Source organism: Panthera uncia, chromosome D1, assembly GCF_023721935.1.
Source record: "Panthera uncia isolate 11264 chromosome D1, Puncia_PCG_1.0, whole genome shotgun sequence".
Taxonomy (NCBI): domain Eukaryota; kingdom Metazoa; phylum Chordata; class Mammalia; order Carnivora; family Felidae; genus Panthera; species Panthera uncia.
This window is the reverse complement of record NC_064808.1, coordinates 7769857-7795523: the sequence shown is the minus strand read 5'-3', so window position 1 is coordinate 7795523 and position 25667 is coordinate 7769857. Positions and strand designations below refer to the sequence as shown.

The following is a 25667-nucleotide window of genomic DNA, read 5'->3' as shown; positions in this document are numbered from 1 at the left end:
TTTCTTTTTTAAATTTCAATGTTAACATACAGTGCAATATTGGTTTCAGGAGTAGAATTCAGAGATTCATCATTTACATACAACACCCAGTGCTCATCCCAACGAATGCTCATCCCTCCCTATTACCCATCACCTATCTAGTCCATCTTCCACCCACCTCCCTCCATCGACCCTCAGTTTGTTCTCTATCATAAAGAGACTCTTGTGGTTTGTTTCCCTCCCTTCTCTTTATCTCCCTGCTCCTTCCCTGTGGGGTGCTGGGCCCCGGTGTCAGGCTGAGATAGGGTCGAGCAAAGGCTCCCTGTCGACTCAGCCAACCCGGTGGTTCCCCCTCCCATTCCCCCACTTTCAAGGGCATACGAAAGCCTTGTCAAGGCTGAGAAAGTTAATTCCTGAAGCCTGTGGTCTGCAGGTGTTGGCAGTAATGCTACCTCCCTTTTTTCTACCCCGGGTCAAATAGAAACAAACATGGGAACTGTGTTTTGCTAGCAATCTATCAACAAAGTCTTGTGGCCCGTTCAGAAAGTTCACAAGGTACACAGAACTAAATGTTTTGGCTGGCAGTGATCATGTGAAACCTGTTTATTCTTAGAATGACCTGATCCATAAGAGTCTTATATTATAAAAGATTGTGTACAGCAACAATAAAGCCATCACTTGGGCCATCAGCCCAGGGGACCCTCCTGTTCCCAAACTGTCTTCTCTTCTCTCTTTTTTTTCTTACATTCCCCTACCCTCAGGACCCTGATCTTGGTGTTTGTTGCGCCGGTCGCAACACTTCCCTAGAATAAACTTAACTCAGTGCCCCAGCTATAAATAGGAATTGGGCCACTGATTTTCATGACTGAGATTCACATATCAGTTCCCACTGGAAGAGGAGGAAAGCAGCACAGCAGTTTTAGAAGAGTTTAAACCCTTTAGTAGACATTGACTCCAAACTCTTACATGTGATGGATGGGATCCTCTCCCTTGTGGTCCTGCCTTTGTTTCCAACCACTCTCCCCTGGTGTCTCACAGCTATAATACTGAGCTTGCTTCAACACTTGAAATGAGGCTGGTTCACTCTCTTGTGCCTCATATCCTCTGAATCATTTGCATCCATGTGCCTGTATATCTCTACTCATTTTCCTCTTAGACCACCAATTCCCTTTGTTGCATTAACTTATACACATTTTTCAGGTATTGTGTCCAACACAACTTTTTCAAGAAACCTACTCTCGTCCTATAGGAAATACAGAAGCCCTGCCTTGGACTTCACTTAGCAATCTACATTCACCTTTATGGTAACTCTTATCTTTGGCCACACATCAAATCACTTGAGAAAGCTTAAAAAGTGCTGATGCCTGGATCCTTTGCCCAGAAGTTCTGATTTACTGGAAATCAGTTTTCAATGAGTATTGAGAACCGGTGATCTAGCGTAACATTACTTACATTTCTTTTTAATGTTTATTTATTTTTGAAAGAGAGGGAGAGAGGGAGAGATAGAGAGAGAGGGAGACACAGAATCTGAAGCAGGCTCCAGGCTCTGAGCTGTCAGCCCAGAGCCCAACGTGGGGCTGGAGCCCATGGACCGTGAGATCATGACCTGAGCTGCAGTCCGGTGCTTATCTGGCTGAGCCACCCAGGCTCCTATAGCATAACATTACTTTTTAAATTATAGGTCTCTCTCACTAGATTGAATGATGTAATAGCAGGCACGTGTTTAGATTGTTCACTAACCTCAATACCAATACTCTTGACTGTCATAGTATAGATAAGCAATTACTATCTGCTGAAGGAATGAAGAAAAGTCTGGCTGCAGTGTCCACGTTGGGACTAAATGTATAAAGCAAGTCTATTTTTTGTGTAGTTCTTTTTAAAATTTATTTTTAATCATTTTTGATCTTTATTTATTTTTGAGAGAGAGACAGAGAGTGAGCAGGGGAGGAGCGGAGAGAGAGGGAGACACAGAATCCAAAGCAGGCTCCAGGACCTGAGCTGCCCACATAGAGCCCAACGTGGGGCTCGAACTCATCAACCGTGAGATCATGACCTGAGCCGAAGTCAGACGCTCAACCGACTGAGCCACCCAGGCGCTCCAATTTTTTGTGTATTTCTAAACACTTTGATCATATAAGTGGAAGATTTAAATGGGACTTCTTACCTCAATTACAATGGTGGCAGGGAATAAGCTTTGGTCATACACCCAGCCTTCCACACAGGGCTCTATGTCTGGCCCACTCGTGTTGCAGAAGGTACCATTCAGGTGAAGGAACTGCCCCTGGGGATGGATGAAGCGATGGCATTTCTCTGGCTTCGTGTTTGAGTCCAGTGGGATGGAGATTCTTAGGAGTACCTCTTGGCTGAAGATCCCAGTGCTGTTAGCAGAGACCGTGTCATTGTGAAGGATGTGGACCCAGCAGCAGTGACCAGGGATGGCTGCAGTGAAGTTCTCCAATAAAATATGAGTTTTCACTACGAGGCTGGAGATACAAAGGAAAATTATCTGAAGGATCTGGAATCTCCCCAGGCCTCCGACTTGATCCAGGAGGCACTGAAGGGCCATGGAGGCTGAAGAACCGATCTGTAAGAGATGGCACAATGACTTTACTGAAATAAGTTCAAAGGGAGAAAATATTTCCTTTCGCTATGTCACACTAAGTGCATATATTTTTTAATGATTATTTAGTTTGAAAGAGAGAGAGAGTGTGTGTGTGTGCGCACACATGAATGAAGGAGGGGCAGAGAGAGAGGGAGAGAGAATTCCAAGCAGGCTCCCTGCTGTTAGCACGGAGCTGGACATGGGCCTTGAAGCCAGGAACCATGAGATCATGACCTGAGTTGAAATCAAGAGTCAGAAGCTCAACCGACTGAGCCACCCAGGTGCCCCCACACTAAGTGCATATGGATCCTGACCCCACTTTCTCCTTAGTGGGCCCTGCCTGACCGACACAGAAGAGTGGTGGGAGGTTTTACCCCAAGTCTTTTGAGGCAGCTAGATAGTTTCCATAAAGTCACAGATACATGTATCTGGCAAAAAGACTTAGCTGTTGACAACTAAACTTGCTTAAAAGACTACTCAGTGAATGATCTTGACCTTACAGGCTCCTGGGAAGTCAGCAGAGTTTAGATGGAAATATCCCTGTTTGGCATATAACCTAAAACACACCTGTTCAATCATCTAGTATTTTCAGAAAAGGGATGTATGGAGGCCCAAGGGTGAACTTCTTTGTGTGATATTCCTGTGTAAAGAGCAGAGAGCAGGGATTTGTCTTGATTAGAACTGCATTTTTATTAAAGATTAAAGAAAACCATCCTTAGTTATATCAAAGCAAAGTGGAATGTTGTGGACGAATGCTAACTTTTGGTAACTGAAGTCCTGCTACAGTTTAAATCACACCGTAACAGCGGTTTTAAGATTTTTGAAATGAGGAAATTTCAAAATGGAGGAAGGAAATTGTATTTTTTCTGTAATAGTTTGTTTTCCCAGAGTTACTGAGTCATCCGAATAGCATTTTGGACTAACTTTCTTTGCTATTGCTATAAATAAACCAATGTCATGTGTTTATATGTATTTGTATATTATATTTTTATTTATAAGTTTCTAAGTAAAACATGAGGTCAGTGTTTCAAGGTCTTATAATCCAGTTAATAAGAGATAGATACACAAATAATTACACTGCAATGTCGTAAGATAATTATAAGAGAAATACACAATGTGCTGTGGAAAAATGAAAAAGACAATGTTTCATGATTCCCGGGGAGACGCCATGGGCCAAGGAAATGGTCTTTATAGAAGTGAACTTTTAACTACTCTTGAAGGAAGATTCTTGAGACAATAAAGCAGTGGGTGAACAATTGAAAAAAAAAAACAGTTTATAACCAAGAGAATAATAAGCATACAATCATAGGAAAAGGTAAATAATATTTGTGCACTTATAAGATATTCAAAAGATGGAATCTACAGGATATACAGGGCAATAATGGGAGCAGGTAGGTTGATTTTTAAAAATCTTTAGAATTTATTCTGCAGACTAGAGTTTCTTATTCTTCTTAAAAAAATTTTAAAGTTTTTATTTAAAATCCAGTTAGTTAACATACAGTGTAATATTAGCGGCAGGTGCACGATCTAGTGATTCAACAGTTGCATGCATCACCTGGTGCTTACCATGACAAGTGCCCTCCTTAAGCCCCATCACCTATTTGCCCATCCCCCTGCCCACCTCCCCTCTGGTAACCGTCCGTTTGTTCCCTATAGTTAAGAGTCTATTTCTTGGTTTGCCTCTCTCTCTCTTTTTTCCCTTTGCTCATTTGTTTTGTTTCTTAAATTCCACAGATGAGTGAGATGATATGGTATTTGTCTTTCTCTGACTTATTTTGCCTAACACAATACTCTCTAGCTCTACCCATGTCATGGCAAATGGCAAGATTTCATGCTTTTTTGTGGCTGAGTAATATTTCATTATATGTATACTATGTAATATTCCATTATTTATATCTATATCTATATCTATATCTATATCTATATCTATCTATATCTATATCATGCCACATATATATATATGCCACATATTTATCCATTCATCAGTCAATGGACACTTGAGCTGTTTCCATGATTTGGCTGTTGTAGATAATGCTGCTATAAACATCGGGGTGCATGTATCCCTTTAAGTTAGTATTTTTGTATTCTTTGGGTAAATAGTCAGTAGTGCAATTGCTGGATTGTAGGGTAGTTTTATTTTTAGTTTCTTGAGGAACTTCCATACTGTTTTCCAGAGTGGCTGCACCAGTTTGCCTTCCCACCAACAGTGGGAGTCCCCTTTCCCACTGGGAAAGAGGGCTCCCCTTTCTCCACATCCTTGCCAACACCTGTTGTTTCTTGTGTTGTTGATTGTAGCCATTCTGACAGGTGTGAGGTGATATCTCATTGAAGTTTTGAATTATATTTCCCTGATGATCAGTGATGTTGAACACCTTCTCATATGTCTGTTGCCCATCTGGATGTCTTCTTTGGAGAAATGTTTATTCATCTCTTCTGCCTATTTTTAATTGCTTATTTGTTTTTTAGGTGTTGAGCTTGATAAGTTCTTTATAGGCTTTAGATACTAACCCTTTATCAGACATGTCATTTGCAAACATCTTCTCCCATTCCATCAGTTGCCTTTTAGTTCTGTTGATTGTTTCCTTTGATGTGCAGAAGCTTTTTATTTTGATGAAGTCCCAATAGTTTATTTGTTTATTTAATTTATTTTGTTTCCATTGCCTCAGGAGACATATCTAGAGAGAAGTCGCTACAGCTGATGTCAAAGAGGTCACTGCCTGTGTTCTCTAAGATTTCAATGGTTTCCTGTCTCTCATTTAGGTCTTACATCCATTTTGAGTCTATTTTTGTGTATGGTGAAAGAGAGTGGTCCAGTTCCATTCTTCTGGATATTGCTGTCCAGTATTCCCAATACTATTTGTTGAAGGGACTTGTCTTCTTCCCTTTGGATATTCTTTCCTGCTTTGTTGAAGGTTAATTGACCATATAGTTGTGGGTTCCTTTCTAGGTTTTCTATTCTGTTCCATTGACCTGTGTGTCTATTTTTGTGCCAGTACCATACTGTTTTGATCGCCACAGCTTTGTAATATAACTTGAAGTCCAGAATGTGATGTCTCCAGCTTTGCTTTTCTTTTTCAAGGTGTTTTTGGCTATTCAGAGTCTTATTCTTGAATTTCAAATTCATCACTTGTGGGGCACCTTAGAAAGTAGATCTATGTCCAGCCTGCAGAGATTCCTTTTCAGGAAATGACTTAAATGGAACAATTACAAAGATGAAATTTCTTGAATCATTGGGTGCTATTGTAAAGCTTTTGAAAGAGAGATATCTGGGGTGCCTGGGTGGCTCGGTCGGTTAAGTGTCCGACTTCGGCTCAGGTCATGATCTCACGGTCTGTGGGTTCGAGCCCCACATCGGGCTCTGTGCTGACAGCTCAGAGCCTGGAGCCTGTTTCAGATTCTGTGTCTCCCTCTCTCTGTGACCCTCCCCCGTTCATGCTCTGTCTCTCTCTGTCTCAAAAATAAATAAACGTTAAAAAAAAAAAAAAAGAAAGAGAGATATCTTAGTCTTCTAGGGCTCTACCATAACAAAATTACACAGACTGGGTGGCTTAAACAACAGAAAGTATTTTGTTTCAGTTCTGTTGTTAGAAACAGAAAGTTAGAAACTAGAAATCAACAAGAAAGATAAAGCTGGTTCTATTTGTTTTTCTTTTGTTCTTTTTTAAGTTTTTAATTGAAATTCCAGTGAATTAACATACAGTATAATATTAGTTTCAGGTGTACAGTTTAGTGATTCAACACTTCCATACAATACCCAGTGCTCATCATGACTAGTGCACTCCTTAATTCCCATCACCTACTTCACCCATCCCCTCCACCCTGACTCTAGCATGTATGAAGCTATTATATCTGAGATCCTCTGTTTCTCTACCTATAAAATGGAAATAGTATGACTTGCCTTATCTCTCAAAGTATTTATGAGGACCAAATCAGATCTGAAAGCACAGCATAAATATTAAAATATCACATACAAAACAAACTTGTATAGGAATGTTCATAGCAGCATTATTCACAATAGCCAAAAAGTGAAAATAACTAACTCAAAGATCCATCAATTAATGAATGGATAAACAAAAATAACATAGCTATATTTAGCCATAAAAAGGAATGAAATACTGATGCATGTTACAATGTGGATGAACCTTCAAAACTTTATACTAAGTGATAGAAGCCAGAAACAAAAAGCCACCTTATATGATTCCACGTATATGAAATGTCCAGAGCAGAGGAATCCACAAGGAAATCATATTAGTGGTTTCAGGGCAGGGGGTGAAGGGGATAGGGAGGATTAGGGAGTCACTACTAATGGGGACAAGGCTGATGAAAATGTTTTGAAATTAAGGTCATGGAGATGGCTGCATGACTCTGTGAATACACTAGAAGCCACCGAACTGTACACTTTAAAAGGATCAGTTTATAGCACATGAATTATATTTCTATTTTAGAAATTCTACAATAAAAATACGTTATACAAATATTAAAGAAAAAAGAAAGCTGGAAAGTTTAAAAGCACGTGGAAACTAAACAACATACTCCCGAACAACCAACGGGCCAAAGAAGAAATCAAAAGGAAAGTAAAAACAATCTTGAAACAAACAGAAATGAAAACACAACACACCAAAACCTATGGATGCTGCAAATCAGTTCTTAGAGAAGTTTAAAGAAATGCAACCATCTATTAAAAAACAGAAAAGTCTCAAGCAACCTAATTTTACATCACAAAGAACTAGAAAAAGAAGAACAAATTAAGCCATGGTTTGTTATAGAAGGAAGGATATAATAGAGCAGAATGGAAATAAATGAAATAGAGACTAGAAAAACAATAGAAAAGGGATGAGCACTGGGTGTTGTATGTAAGTGATGAATCACAGGAATCTACCCTCGATATCAAGAGCACACTGTATACACTCTATGTTAGCTAACTTGACAATAAATTATATTAAAAAAAAGAAAAAAGAAAAACAATAGAAAAGATCAAGATCAATGACTAAGAGCTGTTTTTTTTTTTGAAAATGTGAACAAACTGACAAACCTTTTGCTAGACTACTCAGAAAAAAAAGAAGACTAAAACACAGAAATGAAAGAGGAGGCATTTCAACTGATACTACATGAAAACATAGGATCATGAGACTGCTGTGAACAATTATATGCCAATAAATTAGATAACCTAGAAGAATGGGCAGATTCTAAAAAGCATACAGTCTACTAAGACTGAATGAAAGAAATAGAAAACTTGAACAGACCAATAATGAATAGAGGGATTGAATCAGTAATCAAAAATTTCCCAATACAGAAAAGCCCAGGACCAGATGGCTTTACTGGTGAATTCTACCAAAAACTTGAAGAAGAATTAATGCCAATCCTTCTCAAACTCTTCAAAACATTGAAGACAAGGGAACGCTCCCAAACTCATTTTATGAGACCAGCAGTACCCTGATACTAAAGCCAAATAAGGACACTGCAAGAAAACAATAGACCAATACCCTTGATGAATATAGATGTAAAAATTCTTAGCAAAATAGTAGTAAACAAAATTCAACAACACATCAAAGGATTATATTCCATGACCAAGTGGGATGCTAGGATAGTTCAACATAAATGAAACATTAAATATGATATACCACATTAATAAAATAAATGATAAAAATTATAGGACACCCTCAATAGATGTAGACAAAATATTTGGCAAAATTCAACACGGTTTCATGATGAAAAACCCCAACAAATTGAGTATAGAAGGAACATACCTCCACATAATAAAGGTCATATGTGAAACACCCACAGCTAACATCACAGTCAACAGTAAAAGGCTAAAAACAAACTCTTCTTGTAATGTCAGGAACAAGGCAAAGTTGCCTACTCTCAACACTCTGATTCAACATAATACAGGAAATCCTAGATAGAGCATTCAGGCAAGATAAAGAAATAAAAGGAATTCAAATTGGAAAGGAAGAAGTAAAGTCGTTATCTGCAAATGATATAAGCTTATATATAGGAAATCCTAAAACTCAACCAAAGAATTTTGGAACTAATCAAGGAATTCAGTAGTCCACCCACAGGTATTAGTGGCATTTCCATATACTAACAGTGAATTATATGAAGAAAAAAAATCCCATTCATATTAAAATAAAAAACAATAAATATTTAGGAATTAGTTTAACCAAGGAAGAGAAAGATCTGTACAATGAAAAATATAAGACACTGATGAAAGAAATTAAAGAAGACACAAATAAATAGAATGATACTACTTGTTCACGAATGGGAAAAATTAACATTTTTAAATGTCCATACTATCTAAAGCCATCTACAGATTTAATGCAATCCTTACTAAATTCCAATGGCATTTTTCACAGAAATAGAAAATACAATCTTATAATTCATATGGAACCACAAAGGGCCCTAAATAGCCAAAGAAATTCTGAGAAAGAAGAACAAAGCTGGAGGCATCACACTTCCTGATATCAAGCTATATTACAAAGAGTAATTAAAATATCATGGTACTGGCATAAAAATAGACACACAGTAAAGTGGAATAGAATAGAGTCTCCAGACATAAGTGCCCACATATATGGTCAACTAATATTTGACAAGAAAACCAAGAATACTCAATGGTGGAAGAAAGTCTCTTCAACAAATGGTGGTAAATAACCAAATGCAGAAAAATGAATGGGCCCATATACCACTCACAAAAATTAACCCAAAATGGAGGAAAGACTTAAATATAAGGCCCAATAAATGAAAACTCTTAGAAGAAATCATAGAGAAGAAGCTCCTTGACATAGGCCTTGGCAATGATTATTTGGATATGACAACAAAAGCACAAACACATAAGCAAAAATAAACAAGTAAGAGTACTCAAACTAACAATCTTCCTCATAACAAAAGAAACAATAAACAAAATGAAAAAGCAACAACCTACGGAATAGGAGAAAATATTTGCAAACAATATATTGGATAAGACATTAATATCCAAAATATGTAGAGAACTCATATAACTCAGTAACAAACAAAAACAGATTTAAAAATGGGCAGATGAACTAAACAGAGATTTTTTTAAAAATTTTTTTAATGTTTTTTTATTTATTTTTTTGAGACAGAGAGAGACAGAGCATGAATGGGGGAGGGTCAGAGAGAGAGGGAGACACAGAATCGGAAGCAGGCTCCAGGCTCTGAGCCATCAGCCCAGAGCCTGACTCAGGGCTCGAACTCACGAACCGTGAGATCGTGACCTGAGCCAAAGTCGGACGCTCAACCGACTGAGCCACCCAGGTGCCCCCAGAGATTTTTTTTAAAGAAGATACCCCACATAACCAACAAATACTGAAAAGATGCTCAATGTCACTAATTACCACGAAATGCAAATCAAACATGGAAAACAATATGGAGGTTTCTCAAAAAGTTAAAAATAGAACTACCATATGATCCAGCAATCCCACTTGTGGGTATATATCCAAAAGAAATGAAATCAAGATGTTGAAAAGATGTTTGCACTCTCATGTTTATTGCAGCAGGATTCAAAATACCCAAGATGTGGAAAACCCTAAGTGTTCGTTGATGGATGAATGGGTAAAAAAGATTTGGTATATATATCAATGGGATATTATTCAGCCATGAGAAAGAAGAAAATTATGCCAATTGAGACAACATGTTGAACTTTGGGGGCACTATACTATGTGATATGTCAGAGAGAGGGTGATAGATATTGTATATAACTTGTATGTCAAATCTAAAAAAGCCAGACTTTTAGACACTGAGAGTAGAATGGTGGTTATCAGGATCTGGGCAGTGGGGGAATTGGTGAGCTGTTTAAGGATACAAACTTGCAAGCAGTAGATAAATAAGTTCTGGAGTTCTAATGCATACCCAAGTGATTATAGCAAATATTGTATTATAGATTTTAACCTGGGTAAAGGACTAGATTTTAAACGTCCTCAACACAAAAAAGTAATTATAATTTTGTGACACAAATGAGGTGTTAGCTAAGGTTACGATGGTAATCATTTTGCAACATACAAATGGTATTGTGATGCTTCCAGCTTTGGTTTTCTTTTTCAAGATTGCTTCGGCAATTTGGGGTCTTTCCTGGTTCCGTACAAATTTTAGGATTGTTCTAGCTCTGTGAAGAATGTTGGTGTTACTTTGATAGGGATTGCATTGAATATATAGATTGCTGTGGGTAGTTTTGACATTTTAACAATATTTGTTCTTCATATCCAGGAGCATGGAATCTTTTTCCACTTCTTTGTGTCTTCTTCGATTTCTTTCATAAGCTTTCTATAGTTTTCAGTGTATAGGTTTTTCACCTCTTTGGTTAGATTTATTCCTAGGTATTTTATGGGTTTTGATCCAATTGTAAATGGGATCGATTCCTTGATTTCTCTTTCTGTTGCCTCATTATTGGTGTCTAGGAATGCAACCAATTTCTGTGCATTAATTTTATATCCTGCAACTTTGCTGAATTCGTGGATCAGATCTAGCAGTTTTTTGGTGGAATCTTTTGGGTTTTCCATATAGAGTATCATGTCATCTGCAAAGAGTGAAAGTTTGACCTCCTCCTGGCCAGTTTGGATGCCTTTCATTTCTTTGTGTTATCTTATTGCAGAGGCTAAGACTTCTGATACTATGTGGAACAACAGTGGCGAGAGTGGACATCCCTGTCTTGTTCCTGACCTTAGGGGGAAAGCTCTCAGTTTTCCCCATTGAGGATGATATTAATGTTGGGTCTTTCATATATGGCTTTTATGATCTCGAGGTATGGTCCTTCTATCCCTACTTTCTTGAGGGTTTTTATCAAGAAAGGATGCTGTATTTTGTCAAAAGCTTTCTTTGCATCTATTGAGAGGATCATGTGGTTCTTGTCCTTTCCTTTAATGATGTGATGAATCACATTGATTCTTTTGTGGATATTGATCCAGCCCTGCATCCCAGGTATAAGTCCCACTTGGTCATGGTGAATAATTTTTTTATTGTATTGTTGGATCCGCTTGGCTAATATCTTGTGGAATTTTGCATCCATGTTCATCAGGGAAATTGGTCTATAGTTCCACTTTTTACTGGGGTCTTTTTCTGGTTTTGGAATCAAGGGGATGCTGGCTTCATAGAAAGAGTTTGGAAGTTTTCTTCCATTTCCATTTTTTGGAACAGCTTCAAGAGAATAGGTGTTAACTAGTCTTTAAATGTTTCATAGAATTCCTCTGGAAAGCCATCTGGCCCTGGACTGTTTTTTTGGGAGACTTTTGATTACTAATTTGATTCTTTACTGGTTATGGGTCTGTTCAAATTTTCTATTTCTTCCTGTTTCAGTTTTGGTAGTGTATGTTTCTAGGAATTTGTCTATTTCTTCCAGATTGCCCGTTTTATTGGCATATAATTGCTTGTAATATTCTCTTATTATTGTTTGCATTTCTGCTGTGTTGGTTGTAATAGCTCCTCTTTCATTCTTGATTTTATTTATTTGGGTCCTTTCCTTTTTCTTTTTGATCAAACTGGCTAGGGGTTTATCAATTTTGTTAATTCTTTCAAAGAATCAGCGCCTGGTTTCATCGATCTGTTCTACTGTATTGTTGTTGTTGTTTGTTTTATTTTGTTTTGTTTCAATAGCATTGATTTCTGCTTTAATCTTTATTACTTCCTGTCTTCTGCTGTTTTTGGGTTTTATTTGCTGTTCTTTTTCCAGTCCTTTAAGGTGTAAGGTTAGGTTGTGTATCTGAGAACTTTCTTCCTTCTTTAGAAAGGCCTGGATTGCTGTATACTTCCCTCCTATGACTGCCTTTGCTGCATCCCAGAGAATTTGGGCTGTGATGTTATCATTTTCATTGGATTCCATGTACTTAAAAAAAATTTTTTTAATGTTTATTTATTTTTGAAGGAGAGAGAGACAGAGTATGAGTGGGGAAAGGGCAGAGAGAGAGAGGGAGACACAGAATCTGAAGCAGGCTCCAGGCTCTGAGCTGTCAGCACAGAGCCCAACGCGGGGCTCAAGCTCACAAACTGTGAGATCATGACCTGAGCCAAAGTTAGATGCTTAACTGACTGAACCGCCCAGGCACCCCCATGTACTTTTTAATTTACTCTTTAACTTCTTGGTTAGCCCATTCATTCTTTAGTAGGGTGGTCTTTAGTCTCCAAGTATTTGTTATCTTTCCACAATTTTTCTTGTGGTTGATTTTGAGTTGCATAGCATTGTGGTCTGAAAATATGCACGGTATGATCTCGATCTTTTCGTACTTGGCGAGGGCTGATTTGTGTCCCAGTACGTGAACTATTCTGGAGAATGTTCCATGCGCACTGGAAAGCAATGTGTATTCTACTGTTTTAGGATGAAATGTTCTGAATATATCTGTTAAGTCCATGTGGTCCAGTGTGTCATTCAAAGTCACTGTTTCCTTGTTGATTATCTGTTTAGATTATCTGCCCATTGCTGTAAGTGGAGTGTTGAAGTACCCTACTATTATGGTATTTTTACCAATGAGTTTCTTTATGTTTACGATTAATCAATTTATATACTTGGGTGCTCTCACATTTGGAGCATGAATGTTTACAATTGTTAGGTCTTCCAACAGGCGCATGAAAAGATGCTCAACGTCGCTCCTCATCAGGGAAAAACAAATCAAAACCACACTCAGATACCACCTCACACCAGTCAGAGTGGCCAAAATGAAGAAATCAGGAGACTATAGATGCTGGAGAGGATGTGGAGAAACGGGAACCCTCTTGCCCTGTTGGTGGGAATGCAAATTGGTGCAGCCGCTCTGGAAAGCAGTGTAGAGGTTCCTCAGAAAATTAAAAATAGACCTACCCTATGATCAGCAATAGCACTGCTAGGAATTTACCCAAGGGATACAGGAGTACTGATGCATAGGGGCACTTGTACCCCAATGTTTATAGCGGCACGCTCAACAATAGCCAAATTATGGAAAGAGCCTAAATGTCCGTCAACTGATGAATGGATAAAGAAATTGTGGTTTATATACACAATGGAGTACTATGTGGCGATGAGAAAGAATGAAATATGGCCCTTTGTAGCAACGTGGATGGAACTGGAGAGTGTGATGCTAAGTGAAATAAGCCATACAGAGAAAGACAGATACCATATGTTTTCACTCTTATGTGGATCCTGAGAAACTTAACAGAAACCCATGGGGGAGGGGAAGGAAAAAAAAAAAAAGAGGTTAGAGTGGGAGAGAGCCAAAGCATAAGAGACTCTTAAAAACTGAGAACAAGCTGAGGGTTGATGGGGGGTGGGAGGGAGGGGAGGATGGGTGATGGTATTGAGGAGGGCACCTTTTGGGATGAGCACTGGGTGTTGTATGGAAACCAATTTGACAATAAATTTCATATATTGAAAAAAACCCAAAAAATAATTGTTAGGTCTTCTTGGTGGATAGACAGCTTAATTATCATATAATGCCTTTCTTCATCTCTTGTTACAGTCCCTATTTTGAAGTCTAGATTATCTGATATAAGTATGGCTACTTTGGCTTTCTTTTGTTGACCATTAGCATGATAGATGGTTCTCCATCCCCTTACTTTCAATCTGAAGGTGTCTTTAGGTCTAAAGTGGGTCTCTTGTAAACAGCACATAGATGGATCTTGTTTTCTTATCCATTCTGTTACCCTATGTCTTTTGATTGGAGTATTTAGTCCATTGACATTTAGAGTGAGTACTGAAAGATATGAATTTATTGCCATTATGATGCTTGTAGAGTTGGAGTTTCTGGTCATGTTCTCTGGTCCTTTCTAATCTTTTGTTGCTTTGGGTATATATATACATCTTTTCTCCCCTCAGAAAGTCCCCGTTAACATTTCTTGCAGGGCTGGTTTAGTGGCCACAAACTCCTTTAATTTTGTTTGTCTGGGAAATTTTTTATCTCTCCTTCTATTTTGGATGACAGCCTTACTGGATAAAGAATTCTTGGCTGCATAGTTTTCCAATTCAGCACATTGAATATATCCTGTCACTTCTTTCTGGCATGCCAAGTTTCTGTGCATAGGTCTGCTGCAAACCTGAAACGTCTTCCCTTTGTAGGTTAAGGACTTTTTTCCCTTGGTGCTTTCATGATTCTTTCCTTGCCTGAGTATTTTGTGAATTTCACTATGATATGCCTTGTTGATGGTCAGTTTTTGTTGAATCTTATGTGAGTCCTCTGTGCTCCCTGGATTTTAATGTCTGTGTCTTTCCCCAGGTTAGGAAAGTTTTCCGCTATGATTTGCTCACGTAACCCTTCTACCCATTTTTCTCTCTCTTCATCGGCTGGGACCCCTATGATTCTGATGTTGTAACTTTTTTTTTTTTTAATTTTTTAACGTTTATTTATTTTTGAGACAGAGAGAGACAGAGCATGAACGGGGGAGGGGCATAGAGGGAGACACAGAATCGGAAGCAGGCTCCAGGCTCTGGGCCATCAGCCCAGAGCCCGACGCGGGGCTCGAACTCACGGACCGCGAGATCGTGACCTGAGCCGAAGCCGGACGCTCAACCGACTGAGCCACCCAGGCGCCCCTGATGTTGTTACTTTTTAATGAGTCACTGATTTCTCCAATTCTTAAGTCTTGCTCTTTCCCTTAGTTTCCTTCTTTTTTTTTCTGCTTCGTTATTCTCCATAAGTTTGTCCTGGCCAGAGGCTATTCTTAACAGTTGAGAAAGACTTGGTCTTGGATGCCTATCCAAGTGAGACCACTGGATGGGCTCTATGGATATCTGGGTTCCCTTGCTAGACTTCCTGGCTTAATGGGAATGGAGGCTATACCCAGCAGCTGGGCAGGACTGTGAATATGCTTTCCTTCCAGGGCAGGGCCACATAACCAGCTCCACAGCTGGTATAGTTTGCTGGCTGGGGACCCAAATCAGACAGAGCTACCAACTGAGCTCCCTGTCAAGATGGGGCCTCCAGCTCAGCTCTGCAGATGGGCAGAAAAACTGGCTGGGTTCTCTTCTCGATGCCACTGCAAACAGGAATATGGTCTGTCAAGATCCAAGCACTGGTTAATGTAAGCTTTGTCCCTTCTTCATCCCTATCTGAATCCCAGTGGTGGAGCCCTGCAGTTTTCCCCAGTAATCCTCATGAGGTGATACCTGGCTGGACCTTCTGGGAAGCAACTCCCAATGTTGAGGGAACTGATGTCTACTTTGAGTTCTCTTTTCCTCACTGGAGAAACTGTAGGCTCAGGATGGAGTTTCTCAGTGTGGTGTCATGCTGGCATGGAGGTGGGGCAATATGGTCAGAGTGTAGCCACTCCTCTTGCTCTTCCAATGTGATCCTGTGGTTCCAGTGTTGCTTCAGCCTCACTTCTGGGTTCTGGGATTTTCGCGATGGTGTCTTTCTATGGACAGTTGCCAGTTGATCTTCTTTTGTGGGGGACTGAAGTTGGGAACAGCTTATGTTACCATTTTGATGATGTCACTCTCCCATATTATTGTTTGGATATAAAACAATTTTTAATTAGCAGAAGCTTAAAAAAACGGGAAATAGTTTAGTAGTTGCCAAAGGTAGAAAAGGGAATGACAGAAGCAGGAAAGAGTTATTACTTATAACCGTACTTGAGGGATACGAGTGGAGATAGAACTGTTTGTTACTTTGATTGAGGTGGTGGGAACACTAAGTTGCACATGTGATGAAAACCATATAGTAGTAAACACACACACACACACACACACACACACACACAAGTACAGGTAAAACTGAGGAAATCTGAATAAGATCAGTGGGTTTGTATCAGTATCAATATCCCAGTTGTGATATTATACTATAGTTTTGCAAAATATTACTATTGGGGGAAGCTAGGGGAACTGCACACAGTTTCTCATGTTTCTTACAACTACATGTGATTCTACAATAATCTCAATAAATCTTTCTTTTCTTTCTTCTTTCTTTCTTTCTCTTTCTTTCTTTCTTTCTTTCTTTCTTTCTTTCTTTCTTTCTTTCCTTTCTTGTAGGCTTCACCCCCGTGTGGACCCCAACACAGGGCTCAAACTCAGGACCCTGAGATCAAGACCTGAACTGAGATCAAGAGTTGGACATTCAAACCACTGAACCACCCAGGCACCCCTCAACAAACATTTCAATCAAATATTAACTAGTGACGCTTGGGTGGCTTAGTCATTATTAAGCATTCGACTTTGGCTCAGGTTATGATCATGTGGTTCCTGGGTTCGAGCCCCACATCTGGCTCTATGCTGACAGCTCAGAGCCTAGAGCCTGCTTCAGATTTTGTGTCTTGATCCCTCTCTGCCTCTCTCCTGCTCATGCTCTGTCTCTCTCTTTCTCTCAAAAATAAATAAACATTAAAATACATACATACATACATACATAAAAATAAAAAATACCTAAGGGATTAGAAGTTTATATGCAAACCCTAAGTACAAGAAACTTGGAATGGCTATATAAGTATGAGAAAACACATGCTTAAAGTCAAGGAACACTATCAGAGATAAAGAAGCCTCATTCATAATGATGAAATCGCCAATTAATCAGGACTCTAAACACTAGCACCGAAAAGATCTTCAAATATATTACATAAATTAAAAAAAAAGCTTGAGAAAATAAACCCTTACGTGAACTTACCGCTGCCTTCCTTCTGTATCTATATTGCAAGGAATCTAAGATTCCTAAGGTGATTGAAACTGAAGTGTAGTATCAGTTACCAAAATGTAGTAATTGCACTACATTTCACTTTGTTTTGATTAACAACAAAGGATCTTATTTGTTATCTTAATCTAAATTCAGCGCTAAACAAGAAAAGTATTTGATTTTTCTTTCCACAGAAAAATCACACAACCCTTCTCTTTTTGTCGCTCAAGTTTCATTTTCCGGAAATGATTGAAGACTGCACAGCAGGCTTATTTTAGTTTATTAGGGGGGTTAAATACATGACAAAGTCCAATGCTAATTTCAGAAGCTGCTGTGAAAGGTCACTAAGGGGAAGCACATTCAGAGATTAAAATTTTAAACAGATTTCTTTGTCAACAGAAGTGTCCCTGGTATATAATTTTCTCTGTGGCTCTGCTAAAAAATTAACGCCTCCTGGTTCCAAAAGGGCTGGGGATCCCGTTTCCACTGCTCTGCTGCAGGAGTGATGTGAGTGAGGCCCATTGATAAGAAGCTGGTGTGAGGTCACACTGACGTAGTGCGAGTTAATAAAAGGAAGCCTTTTTGTCCCTTTGAATTTATCTCCATAAAGTCATTGTGTCTCCTCTGGAGGATCACCTGTTCATACTCAATGGCCTTTCAGGAGCTCCTGGATCAGGATGGTGGCCTGGGGAAATTCCACATCCTTCAGACAATTTTAGTTCTTCCCTTCATGCTGATGCTATTATGCCATATGATTTTGGAGAACTTCACTGCAGCCATTCCTGGTCATCGCTGCTGGGTGAACATCCTTGACAATGACACAGTCTCTGCTAATGATACTGGGATCCTCAGCCCTGAGGCCCTCCTCAGAATCGCCATCGCATTGAACTCAGAATCGAGGCCAGAGAAATGTCAGCGCTTTATTAACCATCCCCACTGGCAGCTTCGTCATCTGAATGGAACCTTCACCAACATGACTGAGCCAGACACAGAGGCCTGTCTGGACGGCTGGGTTTATGACCAAAGCTCCTTCCTCTCTACCATTGTGTCTGAGGTAAGAGACCCCTTCTACCTCTTGTGAGTACTAAGTCTGGGTATTTAGAATGACAGAATAAGCATGATTCAAGTATTCAGTTACTGTGTAGGTATTGTAGTCAGTCAGCTCTCTTTCATTCTTTTAGCAAATAGAGATTGCTTATCTTCTTTTTTTAAAAAAATTTTTAATGCTTATTTATCTTTGAGAGAGACAGAGACAGAATGTGAGTGGGTTAGGGGCAGAGAGAGAGAGAGAGAGAGAGAGGGAGACACAGAATCCAAAGCAGGCTCCAGGCTCTGAGCTGTCAGCACAGAGCCTGATGTGGGGCTCAAACTCACAAGCTATGAGATCATGACCTGAGCCAAAGTCGGATGCCCAACGGACTGAGCCATGCAGGTGCCCCTAAAACATTTTTTAATGTTTATTTCTTTTTGAGAGGGGGAGGGGGTAGAGAGAGAGAGGGAGACACAGAATCCAAAGCAGGCTCCAGGCTCTGAGCTGTCAGCACAGAGCCCGACACGGGGCTTGAACCCACGAACTATGAGATCATGACCTGAGCCAAAGTCGGATGTTTAACTGAGCCACCCAGGTGCCCTGTGATTATTATCTTCTTAATTGGCAAGCACTTACATTGAATTTGAGGCCGGTGAAATCAACCAACTAGACGTGAATTCCATATCAGAGGTCTTTAAATATAAGGTGAATAGTAATGATTAGACAAGTAAATACTTGATATAATGTATTATTTGTTGGTCACTTGTTCTCAGCCTAGTCACAAATTGCAAATACCTGTATTAATTAAAAAAAAAAAATCTCCATGCCCTGGATACTTCGCAGACAAGCAAATCAGTGTATTTCACTCTAGGTGAGAAATGCAGGTATCAGTATTCTAGAAAACCTCCTCAATGTTTTCAGTGTGTGACCAAGATTGAGAACCCCTGAGGTATGGAATGCTAAGTGAATATAAAGATTGCCCCTAATATAACCTAGAAGATTTAGTTGAGGATTTCTAGAGAAAGTCATGCTTAAATTGAGACTTGGATGATATGGGTAAGTAAGTGTAGGAGAGGGAGGCTGGAGAGCATGTCCACTGATGGTTGTGGCAGCAAGTGAACACTGAGGGACTGTGAGCTGCTGTGAGACTCCCCTGTGCTGGTTTCCTTCTCTTCCAGTGGGACCACGTATGTCATTATCAGTCACAGAGATCAGTTCAATTCCTATTCATGGCTGGAATGTTGGTGGGAGGCTTCATATACGACCCTCTCTCGGACAGGTGAGTGTCTCCAGCTCACTGCTGCCCTTATTCTATGGTGTTTTCATCAGCTTATAATGAACTCTTTCATAAAGAAGTCTTTACTGAGTTCCAATATACAGTTTATACTGTTGTGGGTTGCCTCGGTTCCCACGGAGCTAGAGAAGGAGGTGGAGAATTAGAGTGTGTGATAAGTGCCATTTTGCTGCACAGATATCTCTGTACAGGACACAGAAATGACATCTCCATGAGACCTGGGGGCATTTCAGAACAGTATTTATAGGGAGGTACCATACTTCCATAGATTCCATAATACCATAATTTCCATTTAGAAAGATGAGAAGGAGTAAACTATGGGCAGGGAGGGAAAGGTACTCCAAGACGGCGGGTTCAGCCTGTTTGAAGACAGAGATAACGCACAGTAAGGAGATAGAGATCTTCAGCGTAAACTGTCAGCGAGGCTGACAGACATGTGCAGAACTCTCTACCTGACAACAGCAGAACACACACGCTTTCCAAGTGTATGTGGAGCTAGACTGCATTTAAGGCTCAAAACCAGGAATCAGTAGAGTTCAAAGGATCAAAATTATACAAAGCATTGCCTCTGATTCCAACAGAGTGAAACTACAAGTCAGCAGCAGAAGCAAAACTGGAAAACGTACACATTCATGGAAATCAACCAGCATGCTTACAAAAAACCAGCGGGTCAAGGAAGAAAGCACCAAGGAAATTAGAAAATACTCAGCGATGAGTTAGATAAAAAATTCAACGTACCAAAACTTATGGGATGTAGTGAAGACAATGCTCCGTGGGAGATTGATAGCTATAAATACCTACATTGAAAGGTAAAAAAGAGAAACACCACGTCCACAAGAGGGAAGAAGAGGGGGTCCCCAGCCTTATCTCCACATAAAAACAAGGATTTAACGGTCATCCACAGACAAGATGCCTTTGTGGGAACCATGGGATTCAGGTCAGAGGTTTCAAAAGCTCAGTAGAGGCCAAGACTGAGAAGAGCAGCCCTGAGAAGGCAGGCCTACACTCTAGCAGCAGGCCTACTGATCATGGTCTTGGCTAGGGACCTGAAAGGAGTCTGCCCCCTACAGACCCAGTCCCAGACCCACTTTTCTGTGATCCTGCCACAAGCCTCATCCACCAAGGGGCCCAGGAAGTGCCCTGTTCATTGGTGACCTTGATAACAGACCCACTGATCTCAGACCTCACCACAGACCTTGAAGCAGCCCTGTGGCCCTGCTCTCCAGGGTCCAGGGCAGTCTTGCCAGACCAAGGGCCTGGCAGGAACCACACCAACCCCTATCACCAGTAAAAAGCCCACTAACCTGGCCTGACTGTGGACCCGACAGCAGCCGCACGACCCAGCTTCAGCTTCACCCACCCATGATCTCGGAAGCAGTCCTATCAGTCTGGGGGACTCAGGAGAAGGTCTTTATCTGACAAAACCAGTCTATGAAGTCAGGACATGTCTGCTCCTTTAAATGTAAGGCTATGTGATCATGAAGAATCAGGCAAACGAGACACCACCAAAAGACACTAATAAAGCCCCAGTAACTGCCCCTAAAGAAATGGAGAGTCATCAACTTATTTTTTTTAATTATTATTGAGAGAGAGAGAGAGGGAGAAAGAATCTTAAGCAGCCTTCACGTTCGGCATGGAGCCCAACGTGGGGCTCCATCCCACAACCCTGGGATCATGAGCTGAGGCCGAAATCGAGTTGGATGCTCAACCGACTGACCCAGGAGTTCCCCTTTTTTTAAATAATTATTTTTTAAATTTTTCTTAAAAATATTTTTTGATGTTATTTATTTCTGAGAGAGAGAGAGAGACAGAGAGACAGAACATGGGTGGGGGGAGGGTCAGAGAGAGAGAGGGAGACAGAGAATCCGAAGCAGACTCCAGGCTCCGAGCTGTCAGCACAGAGCCCGACGCGAGGCTCAAACCCACAGACCATGAGATCATGACCTGAGCCAAAGTCAGACACTTAACTGACTGAGCCACCCAGGTGCCCCATTTTTAAAAATTTTCCCATCAACTTCTTGACAATTCAAAATACAGTAAAACCTTGGATTCTGAGTAACTTGTTCTGTGAGTGTTCCACAAGGCAAGCAAACCTTTCTAACAAATTTGAACTTGGTAAACGAGTGATGTCTTGCAGTATGAGTAGTACGTGCTACCAAATGTCACATGGTCACAACTGAACCAATGGTTCTTCTCTCTTTCTCACTGTGGGATTGTGGATGATTATCTCCCAGGCTCAGATGCTTGATCTCAGGCCACAGTGTTTGGCAAAAATCAGTGCTTTTTCAGAATGTTGGAAGGTGCCCACAACTGGCCCTAGGGTATTTTTTTGTCACTTCAAAGCACCTATAGACAGTCCTTTGCTTTTCTATATGAGAGTAAGCTGAGGAATGCTTTGCTTCATTCTTTGTCGGCCTTCCAGCAGATGTAGACCCTTTCCTCTGCTGCCTTATTGCCAGTTACATTAAATACCGTATATGACAAAAGTTTATTAATACTGTATTGTAGTCAACATCCATGTAAGTGTATTCAATGGCCCCTATGCGGGAAAAGGTTGAAAAGAAAGATGGTAAGAAACAGATGATTATGGTGGAAATTAAGAAGGAAATGACCGAGAAGTATGAATGAGGTATGCGAGTGGCTGAAATTGCAAGATTTTATAAGAAGTCTACCTCTGCATCTCATCTGCAGAGGAAGAGAAGAAAGAGGCGGAAGAATCCCTCACTTCATATAACATTACAGAGATGAGTAAAATGTGGGAAACAGTGAAAAATTTTGTAGAAAAGCACCACCCAAATAAGGCTGTAGCAGTGAGAGTGATGTTTAGTGACAATGCAATGTCACATTTGTGTGAAATCCTCAAAAGGAGGCAGAAGCAAGTGTCATTGGATAGGTTCCTTGTTAAAGCTGCATAAAAAGAAAAAGATTCCACGGAGCCAACAGATACCAGTGATTCCGTTAGTGATAGTGAAGGTTGTCCTACACGATAACCCTCCTCTCTCTTATCTCCCTCACACCAGCCATGAAGGTTTTCAAAGGTAAGTGCAGGTTAATTTGTTTATTTTTCTTTACATTTTGTGTTTTCTTTGTTATTTTATATTATATTGTAATCATTTTTATATGAATATTTTGGGGTTGTGGAACAAATCATCTGAGTTTCCATTATTTCTCATGGGGAAATTCGCTTTGGTATATAAGTGTTTTGAGTTACAAGCATGTTTCCAGAACGAATCATGCTCACAAACCAAGGTTTTACTGTAATTATCTTAAGGAAGTTCAAGAAATATAAGAAAGACAGATAAACAACTACATGAAATCAGGAAAACAGTACATGGACAAAATGAGAAGTGTAATAAAGCAACAGAGAACAACAAAAAAAGAACCAAATAAAATCCTGGAACTGAAGAATCCAGTGACTGACCTGAAAAATTCAATAGAGAGCTTCAACAGCAGACTTGATAATGCAGAAGAAAAAAAATAAGTGAACTTCAGGAGAGGTCTTTTGAAATTACCCAGCTAGAGGAAGAGAAAGAAAAACAAATTGAACAATAGTTCAAAAAGCATATGAGATGTATGGGGCAAAATCACATAATGTATGGGGGACAATGAGATAATGTATGCATCATTGGTGTCATAGAAGGAGAGGAGAGACAGAAAGGGGCGGAAAGCTTACTTAAAGAAAGAATGACTGAGATCTACCCAAATCTAGGGAGGGAAATGGACATCTTGATTCATGAAGCCCCAAAGTTCTCAAATAGGTAGAACCCAAAGGGGTCAATGCCAAGTCCAGTAGATCTAAATTCTGAAAATTTAAAGATAAAGAGAGAATTTTGAAAGCAGCAAGAAAAAAGCAATTTGTCACATACAAGGAGGCTCCCAGAAGACCATTGGTAGGTTTCTCAGAAACCCTGCAGGCCAGGAGAGGGTGAAATGATGTATTTAAAATATTGAAAGACAAAAACCTGCCAACCAAGAACACTTTATCTGGCAAAATTGTCTTTTCATACCGTATGATTTCACTCACATGTGAAATTTGGGAAACAAATGAACAAAGGAAGAGAGACAAACAAAAAAGGACTCTTAACTATAGAGAACAAATGGGTGGCTGCCAGAGGGCAGAGTGGAATAGGTGAAGGAGATTAAGAGCACACTTACCATGAAGAACACTGAATAATGTATAGAATTGGTGAATCACTATATTGTACACCTGAAACTAACAAACACTGTATGATTAAAACAAATTAATTATACTGGAATTTTAAAAACTATAAACAAAGGGGTGCCTGGGTGGCTCCATTGGTTGAGTTTCTGACTTCAGCTCAGGTCATGATCACACAGCTCATGAGTTCGAGCCCCGCATCAGGCTCTGTGCAGACAGCTCAGAGTCTGGAGCCTGCTTCGGATTCTGTGTCTCCCTCTCTCTCTGCCCCTCCTCCACTCATGCTCTGTCTCTCTCTCTCAAAAATAAATAAACATTAAAAAATTAATTAAAAAACTATAAACAAATAAAACCTGAAAAAAAAAAAAAGAATGAAAGAGAAAGAAAGACTTTCCTAGACAAAAACTGAGTGAATGTGAGGGTGTCTGGGTGGTTCAGTCAGTTAAGCGTCCGACTCTTGGTTTCAGCTCAGGTCATGATCTCACGGTTCATGAGTTTAAGCCCCATGTCAGGCTCTGGAACAGTGTGGAGCCTGCTTTGGATTCTCCTTCTCTCTGCCCCGCTTTGGTTCTTGTGCCCCTTCTCTGTTCTCTCTCTTTCTCTCTCTCCCTCAAAATAAATAAATAAACTTAAAAAAAAACCTGAGGGAATGTGTTACTATTAGACCTGCTTTACAAGATGTGCTGAAGGCATTTCTTCAAGTTGGAACGAAAGAGCACTAAACAAACAGCAAGAACGTTTATAGCAGGGTGAGGGAGTTTCTGGTCCAAGATGGTGACAGAGGAAGACCCTGAAGTCCCCCTTCCATGGAACACACCAAAGTACCCCTATATATATAGAACAGTTCCCCCTGAAGAAGAACTGAGGGCCAACCGAACAGCTTCTGCACAACACAAGACAGACAAAAAGGCAAAAAAAAAAAAAAACAGCAGGGGAGACTGGAGACGGTGGTGACAAAGGGAACCCCTTCCCCGACACTGTGAATGGCAGTGGGGACGGACAGTGCTGAAGGACTAGGAACGATTCCTCTGTCCTTGGGCACAGAGGAAAAAAAAGGAACTAATATTACACTGTATAATAACTAACCGGAATGTAAGTAAAACCTTGAAAAAGAAAAAAAAAAATCATTAAAAAAAAGGTAAAAAAGCAGAGCGGCTAGCATATGAAAGACAGTACTAAGATTACGCCAGCCAAAGAGGTGAAGCTGTGCGAATACTCTCCAGGCCAGGGGGACTGGAGAATTACAGGGTTCATGCTCCCCTTCCCCCTTAAAAGCCCAGAGGAGGGCAGGGTCTGGATGCCATAACCGGCTTGCTGCCTCGGAAAGCCCTGGTTCCACAGGCCCCCACCAGCCCTGGTTGAGCTGGGGCACAGAAAATAAGCCGTGGATTTTTTTTTTTCTTTCATTTTCCCCTTCTTTTTTCCTTAAAAGGCCATGGCTTTAAAAAGAAACTAGCATATCGAAGAGCCAGCCCTAGAACTTTGCCAAACAGGGTGGAAAGGAGCTGCTAGAATGCTCTCCAGGAGGGCGGGGCTGATGGAAACGGTCCACACTCCCTTTCCACCTTGCAAGAGCACAAACGGGAGCATAGTCTGGGCACTGTTACCGCGTCACCCCGCACTGAACACCTTGAGACACCCTGGCTTGCACCCAGTTCAGCTTCAGCTGTCCTGCCAGGTTTCCCTCAGGGTGGACAGCCCCGGCATAACCCAGCTGGCAGCTACTTCACCTCCAGGTGTCCTGCCAGGGCACGTTTTGCATGAAGAGCCCAGGGACCGCCCCGAGTTATGTCCGTTTTAGCTTTAGCTGTCCTTTCAAGATCCCCCTTGTGCACGGTGCCCCAGTAGCTGCCTCAGCTCCAGCTACTTCTTCTGTGTGCCCGCTGTGCAAAGCGTCCTGGAACATCCCAGTTTACATACGTTTCAGCTGCAGCGATTCTGCCAAGGTGACCTCTGTGGGTAGAGCCTCGGCTCTCCCCCTCCCCCAGCCTGCACTCACTTTAGCTTCAGCTATCCTGCCAGGGGACCCTCTG

General features: G+C 40.5%; 2 protein-coding genes across 2 annotated transcripts in view; one reads left to right on the top strand and one right to left on the bottom strand.

The window, feature by feature from the left end:
- Positions 1 to 2545, bottom strand: part of SLC22A8 (solute carrier family 22 member 8) — a 33881-nt gene extending 31336 nt beyond the window's left edge. The window contains 2 exon segments of the mRNA XM_049614925.1: positions 846 to 868; positions 2144 to 2545. Of these exon segments, the coding sequence (XP_049470882.1) occupies positions 846 to 868; positions 2144 to 2545 (425 nt within the window).
- Positions 2546 to 17800: 15255 nt separating this feature from the next.
- On the top strand, positions 17801 to 23268 carry LOC125911195 (solute carrier family 22 member 10-like). Its single transcript, XM_049614912.1, has 3 exons — positions 17801 to 18205; positions 19360 to 19460; positions 23223 to 23268. Exons 1-3 carry the CDS (start codon positions 17801 to 17803, stop codon positions 23266 to 23268), a joined length of 552 nt encoding a protein of 183 aa, XP_049470869.1.
- Positions 23269 to 25667: the final 2399 nt, after the last annotated feature.

Bases quoted from the DNA above. Each gene is read 5' to 3' on its own strand.
- LOC125911195 (XM_049614912.1), top strand. From the start codon at position 17,801: ATGGCCTTTCAGGAGCTCCTGGATCAGGATGGTGGCCTGGGGAAATTC. The intron at 18,206-19,359 runs GTAAGAGACCCC...CTTCTCTTCCAG, and splicing joins TCTCTACCATTGTGTCTGAG to TGGGACCACGTATGTCATTA. The intron at 19,461-23,222 runs GTGAGTGTCTCC...GAAGCCCCAAAG, and splicing joins TACGACCCTCTCTCGGACAG to TTCTCAAATAGGTAGAACCC.